This window comes from Pygoscelis adeliae, unplaced genomic scaffold (genome assembly GCF_000699105.1).
Source record: "Pygoscelis adeliae isolate BGI_AS28 unplaced genomic scaffold, ASM69910v1 Scaffold242, whole genome shotgun sequence".
In the NCBI taxonomy this organism is placed as follows: domain Eukaryota; kingdom Metazoa; phylum Chordata; class Aves; order Sphenisciformes; family Spheniscidae; genus Pygoscelis; species Pygoscelis adeliae.
The window spans coordinates 4,326,397-4,335,164 of NW_008824369.1; the positions used below are offsets into that span (position 1 = coordinate 4,326,397).

At 43.4% G+C, this 8,768-nt stretch overlaps 1 protein-coding gene across 1 annotated transcript in view; it reads left to right on the forward strand.

The window, feature by feature from the left end:
* The window catches only part of FOXK1 (forkhead box K1), a 22,611-nt gene extending 16,659 nt beyond the window's left edge, over nt 1-5,952 (forward strand). The window contains exons 7-9 of the mRNA XM_009320077.1: nt 604-885; nt 3,148-3,372; nt 5,661-5,952. Of these exons, the coding sequence (XP_009318352.1) occupies nt 604-885; nt 3,148-3,372; nt 5,661-5,881 (728 nt within the window). The 3' untranslated portion in view covers nt 5,882-5,952. The remainder of the gene's footprint in view (nt 1-603; nt 886-3,147; nt 3,373-5,660) is intronic.
* The last annotated feature ends 2,816 nt before the right edge of the window (nt 5,953-8,768 follow it).

Below are 8,768 nucleotides of genomic sequence, written 5' to 3' on the forward strand. Positions count from 1 at the left end.
CCAGGACTCTCTTTCCACTTCGTTGTTAGAGACTGATGGTGCATATGCAACTTCAGACCATTCTTTCTTACTAGTCTTTGGATGAGGGGGCAGGAGTTAAAGGAATATGTAGAAACACATGAGCTAACCTTGAGCTAGGTGGCTCTAAAGAACTGACAGCAGGTAGTGCGTAGGTCGCTCACACTAATTTACCAGCCTTCTGGATAAGGTCAGCTTGTCTACGCAGAGCTCTGTGGTGCTGTGGCCAGGGCCTTGGTAATTTGTTAAGCCCTGGTAAGCGTCTGCTTGTCAGCTGTGCTGTAACTGGCCTTGATGTATAGGGTGTTCCTGGTGAAGTTGGGAGGCAAAGCTCATTAAAGCTTCATTTTTTGTGCTTATTGTGGTTTTTGTTCACAGAAATGTGCGCAGGCAGCAAGTAAGGTTTTTGTAAGTTAGGAAAGAGAAGATTGAAAGTGGTATTTTTTGAAGACTTATTTTTTTGTTCCCTGTCCCTACTCCTGCCAATGCTGAAGGACTGAGTATTGCAGATTAGAAGCACATAGGTGAAATGAGTGGAGGCCTTTTTGCCTCTCCTATTAATGTATGCTTCTCTTTTCTGTTTAGGATCTCCAGTCAGTGCCCAGCCAGTGATTATGGCTGTTCCTCCCCGACCATCTACTCTGGTGGCAAAACCAGTCGCGTACATGCCAGCATCAATAGTGACTTCTCAACAGCCTTCATGTCATGCAATTCACGTAGTTCAACAAGCTCCCACTGTTACAATGGTCCGAGTTGTGACCTCCTCTGCAAATTCTGCAAATGGATACATCCTCACAAATCAGGGCACAGCAGGAGGAGCTCATGAAGCTGCAGGAGCAGTGCTGGACTTAGCTGGTGACCACCGAGGTAGCTTTTCACTTCCCCTGCTACTCTGCTAATAAGTCTTTAGCAGGCTTGGGGGGGCAGGTGGTCAAATACTGTTTCGTTCACTGGGTGCTTAGCCCTTAATAAAAGATCTTTCTCCAGTTAAAACTTAAACCAAGTAAGAGCTCATCAATTTGATGTCTCCACCAGTTAGCAGACAACTGTGCTCCTTTGTCTCCTGTGGGGAACAAATGTAACAGACTTTGGAGGCTGAAGAAACATGCAGTGCTTTAAATATTTATATTATTCTCAATATCAATATTATGCCTGTGTATTGGTCAGCTGGATGTGCTGTGGAAACATATGCTTTTTCTAGCCAAAAGAGATGGCCTGGGAAAGGCTGAAACTCTCTGCTTCAGGATGGCCTTGTAAATAAATGATTGAGCCCTTCTCTTCCTCAGGCCTGGATTCCTAGAGGAAATCATGTGCTTCTGGAAGTGCAGGCAGTGCCTCATTAAAGCAATCTTCAAAAACCAGTTACAACAAAGGCCTCTCTTTTTCCTAAGCTGGAAATTCCAGCCTTGGGGGATTTAGTGAGTTAAATGTTCTCTTGCTGTGATCTAGACAACACCTTGTCTGCTGGCCATTTCAGAAGGGCTTAGTGCTACAAGATACATGTGTGTTGTACCAGCAGCTAAGACTAGTTACTCTGATTGCTTTTATGTGAGCAGTGGGGCCAATGGTTCTTCTCTAAGGGAAAGAAAAAAATGACAAAGACCTTCCCCTACAGCAATAGCAGGACCACTGGCATTTTTAGTTCAGCACTGGTTATCCTGCTTGAGTTTCATGCACATTCTCTAGAAATTCCTATCTGGATCCCATACATGTTCTTGAAGAGCTAACAGTTGCAGCTGCCTCTGTCACCTGCTCCGTTCTTTCATTCACTAGTTCTTCCTGTCACACTTGTCCCTCTCTTATTCCTACTCATATCCTTTTCTAGTCTCTACCTTCCCTTTGTTTTTCCTGGTTGCTCCATTTTCCTTGCTTTCCTGGTTCCTCCAGCTTTCCTTGCCTTTTCTCTCCCTGCTTTCCATCAGCCTGCCTGCAGGTCTCAGTTCAATGCTTACGTCCCACCTAACTCCACTCTTGTTGTCTTCTAATGTTAAAATGGGAGAAGTCTTCTCTTCCTACAGGACTAATGAGTTTGTGCTTCCTGCCTGCCTTCTCTGCTTTGAGACCCACAAAGCCCATGGAATGGCTCTCCTCTCCTGCATGCCCAGCAGGAGGCTGTCCTGTATCTGTTACATACCTGCTGAATTGACCCCTTACTTGTCCTGGGAAGTGAGATAAGTGGTTGAGTGCTCTCAAACAGTTCAGTCTATCCAGGAACTCAGCCCTCCTTTACTCCTTTTTTTTTTTTTTTATCCCTCCTGGTTTCTTCCCGTACTTCCATAGCTGGCAAAAGCTTGCAATTGTGGGAAGACCTCCTTGTAAACCAACCTGTGTGCAGGCCTGACAGCAAGCTGTTGTAGACTTTTGGCTCAAGGCATTGTTTAAGATCTTAATGCCTTCTCCTGCTGTGTGGTATTGAAAATCAGGCCAATTCGCCTGTAATTACAAAGTAAGCTATGAGACTTGCAGCGACTGCTGTCCATATCACAGCTATAAAGTGCCAGTAAGGGAGATAATGCCTTTTTAGGACAAAGGGTCAAATTTATGATCTTTTTTTTTGGCTGGGTGGCTTATGCTGTAAGAAAAATGTTCTTAATATTGGTAGAGTATATGTGCAATAGAGAATATTTTATTGTTTTCAAATATTCATCCCTGACCTTCTGATGTGCTTCAAAATAAGCATTTCAGAGGGACTAATCTTCCCTATTCTTATGTCCCTGATTACAGTGTTCTTCCCCTAATGAGCAGGGTGAGTGAACCATTACCTTTTCAGAGCTGACTACACTGTATGAATCAGCCTGCAGAAAGTCTGTGTGTGTGTAGAGCCTGATCCTGCCTGGGCAGGAGTTCTGGGCACTTCTCACAGTATTAGGCCTCTAGGAATACTCTCAGCTCCTTGGAGCCCAAATATGTTACTTTTGTGACTAAGCTGCCTCAGCCTGAGAAGCAATGCTTTCTGCTCCCACTCTGTAAACCTTGTAGGACACATCAAAGGCAAGTGACTTTGCGGTGCTGAGGTATTTTCACATTTGTAAGCCTGGGGTATGTATCACTGCTAAAATGGTAATGAGAATAAAGCCTGCTCCTAAGCCAGGGTGGTAAATGATTGTTGTCTGTTCTACTCTTAAGCAGGCATGGATGAAAAGCCAACGATCGCGTTTGCCACGATACCTACAGCCAGCCGTGTTATTCAGACAGTTGCCAGTCAAATGGCACAGGGTGTTCCAGGACAGACAGTCACGATCCTTCAGCAGGCAGCTCCAGTGACCATTGGACAGCATCAGCTCCCTGTGCGGGCAGTCACTCAGAACGGGAAACATGCCGTCCCCACCAACAGCATCACCGGCAGTGCTTATGGTAGGCTCTGTTTCCATTGCTCTCTGGTTTTTGATTGCTCTCTGAGCTTAGCAGTTAGGTTGTAAAGCTGTAAGGGTTTTCTCTTAGCTATGCAAGTTATTCCATGTGTCGAGTTCCAAAGGTTATCAATTCTTCAACTTCTGTGGCTGTAAATGTCAGCGATAGGTATCCTTCGGTCCACCTCTGTTTGCTCCCTTTCCCTAGTGGAAAAGTTTTGCTATCTACCATTGCTTCTGAAAAGTCCAGTGTCTTTCCTTTGTCCTTGGCTAGGCATTTATTACCACTTATAGTCTCTACCTTTTGAGGGTTACTTGTTGAAAGTGTTAGCGATTCTTGTGTAGAGCCTGTTTTCATTTTGCTTTCCTCTGACAAACAGCCTTTGCTTTCAGCATGCCAAATAATAAAATTTCTATGGTGCTCTTTAGTTCTTGTGAAATACGACTCCATAGAGTATTAAGAAAATAACATACTTTCCCATCTTAAGGTCTTAGAGCCTGAGAGAAATAAGATCAATTTCATCAGGTGAATGAATGTAGGATTTTTTTATATACAGGATGTGTTCTAGTCATTTGTCAAGCCTGATTTTTAAAATCCCATACTAGCTATGTCTTGACAGCCTCCTCTTACTGCCTGCTCAGCACCTCAGGTTTTGTCCAGTTAAGGATGATGACTGGGGATGGTAATATCCAGGTTTCTTATTCCCCTTTTCAATGACATGCTAAGCACCTCTGCTGTCCCAGGCTCATCCTTACAGAGTTTGAAATGAAGGGCACTGGTGGGAATTTGATGGCTTTCATGAAGTGAACTAGGAATGTTTCTACAGAATTTTCTGCCGTGTCTATTCGCAGTATCACCTGACTTGCACTGGAATTGCAGGAATCTTGGAGCAATGAAAAAATGATAGCAATAAGGTTTTTGTGCAACTAAGATATTAAATAGATCAGATAGGTGGAGCTGCTACTACCCAGCAGTAGTGTTTGTGTAATGTAGAATCAGACAGTTTTTATCTAACATTTTTATGTTAAGATATTCTAATCTCACTAAAATTTTTCTAGCGCTCTCATTGAATTGGAAAGTATTCCAGTTGCATCTGAGGGGGGTTTTTTTGTAAGTGACAGTGAATTTTCTGGTTGACAAAACAGAGCCTGAGTCTCTTGACTCTTGTCTGTATGAAGTTAACTTCTCTTCAGCTGCATGGTTTAGGTTCTCTAAGTCACTGAACTGTAATTGGTGACTGCCCTCATCCTTACCCTTTTTTTTTCCTTCATCCTCTTGATACTCTACAGCCTCCTTCCCATGCCTTGGTAGAAGTTGCTGGGCTTTGAGGGCCTTTGTTCTGTTTGCTTTGTTTATTTATCCTAGGGCTCCTTTTTTTTATGCGCTTAGCAGTGAACACACTACTAATGTTCTGTCATTCCATCCTTTGCAAATCAGTCTGGAGGGCGGAAGATGTGCTGTCTCCTGAGTCCCCTTTGGCTGCCTCTCCGATTGATGCAGAGGCCAAAAACTGCATGTGTTTCGTTTTCCAAGCAGTGTTGTGTGCCAAAGCCAGTGTGTAAGCACATTCTCTGTCTGGAACTAGGAATTGTAGACATATTTACAAAGGGTTGCTACTTAAATCGTCTTTTTTTCTCACCACTTCTACTAACGGGAGGTTGAGATCTTTTGTCAGTACTGGAATACAAGATTGGGAGCCAGAAATCCCTATGTTCTGATCCCAGTTCTGATGGAAATGCATTTGGTTGCCTGGGGTAAGCTCTTTCCTGCCCCTTTTACAAGTGAGATGTCAGTACACTCAATATTTGGATTCTAATCTAGTTTCCCAACAGACTGGCTGTTCTTATTGTGCAAGCAGGGCTAGAGAGCCCTCTAAATTGAAGGCACAGCACACAAATGTTGTAGCTTGCAAGAAGTTCTGATTGTAGGTGGCCAGAGAATTACCTCTTAAAGAAGAGATGTACTGTAATTTTAACAGGGGATTGGTCCTCCCCTTCTGGAGATGAATGCTTATCTGGCAATGCCTTGTTTGACAACAGATAGGGAGAAGGAAGTTTTCCTATGAAAGGGGTTATTACCAGTTTGGTAAACTTGCACAAAGCTGAGATTGTGGGGGGAGAGGGAGAGACAAGGCTAGCAAGCCTTTCAAAATGGACTTGAAAATAACACTTGATTATGTGCCAGCTATCGCTTTTGACTGTGGTGTTTTATTTTCTTGCTTTCTGGAATAGCAAACGCTTGTGCTACTTCATCACATTAATTCTCTTTCTCTCTCTTGTCCTGCTTCCCAGCTCTTACAAATCCATTGCAGCTTCTTGCAGCCCAGGCCAGCTCGTCCACTCCTGTTGTAGTTAGCCGGGTATGTGAGACAGGGACCGAAGAGACAGCAGCAGCCTCTTCCAGTGAACCTGAAGTCAAAAGACCCCGGATAGAAGAGTCCAGTGGAGCAGTCCCAGCCCAGACTGGAGTCATCACATCTACAGTGCCACAAGGACAGGCAACCAGTGAATGAAGAACCGGTGGGAGGAGCTGGAGTGATGCGGGGTGGGCGTGGGATGGCAGCAGCCCCTAAAGCAGCTTTCAGAAAACAAACCACAACTGTAACAGCTCAAAACATAGCGGATAAAGAGCTCTTTTTAAAGTCAGATTTTTAAATGGGAGGTCAACAGCTGTTAGAATCACAAGGTGCCAAAAAGAATGGAAAACCCCTCCCAAGAACCCATACCTGGAACTCTGTTCTGTCTTTACCTATGGGATATTTTTTCCTTTTTTTTTTTAAAAAAAGATTCAAAAAATACAGACAACTGATTGTATGACTGCTGGGATATTTTTAACTGTCTTTTCCCCTTTTGGCTCCAAGGGGATGGGATTTGCAGTTCAGCATCTAAAGGAATGTAACACAAATACAATCTGCTCCCTGGAAAGAAAACTCCTCATTTTCTATGCCTTAATACTGTGCTTCTCAGAGCTTTGAACCATAGGACCATTTTAAAAAGGCCACCTAAGGCAATCAAATGCTGAAAGATGGGTGCAGTATCTCACAACAACAGCATTAAAGAAACATGGTACCAAGCTTAAAGAAAAAGGCAAATGATTTTGTTTTAAAAAACAGAAAAATTCTGAATATGAACAAATGTTTATTTATGTGGGGATTCAGGAAGAAGAGTTACAGGGCTCAACCACCTGGATTTCCAGATGCAATTTCTCTCCATTCCCTCTGAGGGAGAATAAGATGACAGAGGAACTGTATTAATTTGGTTCCTGTAAAGATATTAAAAACAAAGGGGTTTGTATCTTCAATGATTTCTTACAATTATTCATCACTTGCTCTGGACAACAGCCAAAGTATCTTGATGACTGAGTATCACGTGGGGAAGGGTGTCTCCCGAAGGTTCTGTGTGCATTTGATTAATCACAGCCTGTGCTGGAGCACCAGGTTTTGTTCAAAATAGCACTGTAGGTGAAGACATTGCCACTGTTTCTGTGAACTTGAGAAAATATTGGTTGGTCTTCTGCACTAAAGCAGTCTACCTTCACCTCCTGTTGTTAGTGTGATCCTCAATTAGATGGACGATGGTCAGGAGGCCAGGGCTGGGTAGGAGTCTGTCACTGACCCTCTGCCATGGCTAACAGCAAAGCTCCTGTGTTATTCTTCTGAGAGGGAAGTTGAGAGCTGGGGTGAGAGGCAGCAGAGTTCATACAGTGTTTAATAAAAATTCTGTAAGTGTGTAGACACCAAGGCAAAAGAGGCCTTTCATTTTCCATGTGGCGAAGGTCACTGGAGGTCTTAAACAGGTTTTCCAAAAGGAATTTGGAAGTTTCCTTTCATTGCCTGGCTCCTTCTCCCATCTCTCTTCCCTTGAGGACCATTTGGGTTGGCCAGTAGGAGGAGGCTTTTACTCAAACTGTATTCCAGGCTCTTCATGTAGGACAAGTATGTCTTACGAGTAAAGCAGATTTGAGTCACTTCAGCCGCGTGGAACAGTGGGTGTGTGTGACGCTGTGTGACTGGCAAAGAAATCAACCTCTGCATAGCTAACCCCTTTGGTTTTACACCTGTTTGCGATCCCCTTGGCTAATGTGTCTTCTGGCAGCACAGCAGAGATCTCTTAATTTAGAAAATGTTATGGCTTTGGTAATGGCAAAAGAGACTTAAGAGGGATGGGATACGCCTTTGGTAGGTTATCCCCCTGTCTGTACTGATTTATTTTCAGATTGCTGTGTTGTACAGTCTGACAATGCTATCGCAGAGCAGAGAGGCAAGCCCACTGCATAAACATGTTGCAAAAAGATTTCCTCAATGTGCAGTAAATGATACTGTCAGTATGTCCATGGGGATTAGGGAGTAAGGCACAACCGTTCAATGTCTGCTGGAATTTGGGGAGGGGGAGGAAATCCGCAAGGTAACAGCTGGCATCACTTGTTCCCTTCTAGGTTTCCTTTTTCTTTGCCAAATCCTATTCAATAGCCAAGTCCCACTGCTTGAATAAAACCCAGCCATGTTTTATTCTCAAGCCAATTGTTTTGTGAGAAATATTTCTGAAAGAAGGAAAGAATTTCTTGGTTTTGTGAATTGCGGTTACTTTCTGCAGTTAGAGGCACACAAGATATTCAGGACAGTTCATTTATCTACAGCTAGGCTTTCATAATTTAGGTGTGTGCCTTTAGTGACAAGTTATTAGATTGGATTTTAGTACTTTGAAATGATTTTGTGAAGGAGGATTGTTACAGACCACAAAGTAATTGAACCAGGCCAGCCTCCAGCTGTCATTTTTCCTGCTAGGAAGGTTAAGTGCGGCATAGCGGAAAAGCACACGGATTAGGTCTGTTTTCTGTAGCCTTTTCAAAGCCAGAATTCAATAAAATGGACTTCAAGGAAGAACACACAAGTGAGTACAGCATAGTTTATCTGTGATTAATCATTACTGCTGGTGATTGCTGGTTGAGATACAGGCGTGCCTCTGAAACAGCCCTGAGGCTAGGGAGCTTTCCTGAAGCAGAGGAGTCTGGGCTTCCAGAACATTGGGTGAGTCAGCGCAAGATGAGCAACCAACAGAATACTGTTCAGGATGTGAAGCTGCCAAAGTTTTGTGGATTTTTTCTTTACTGCTGCTTTTCTCTTGGAAAGTCTAAATAATTAGGCCCTAAACTTCTGTAAAGTAAAGCACCATAGAAGTACATCAGCTGAATCACGGTGTTTTCATACACCAGCTGCTTCTTTACAGATACCTCTTGAAAGTCCATCCTCAGGTTGTGTGTATAGATCTGCCTCCTCAGTATTTAGAACAGAATAACACTTTCTCACTCTTCCTTTTGTGGCTCACAACACCTGCTGGTTAAAATGTGAGTTGAGGATAAGCAAATATCTTTGATCTGTTCACCCATTCTGCTTGAGGTGC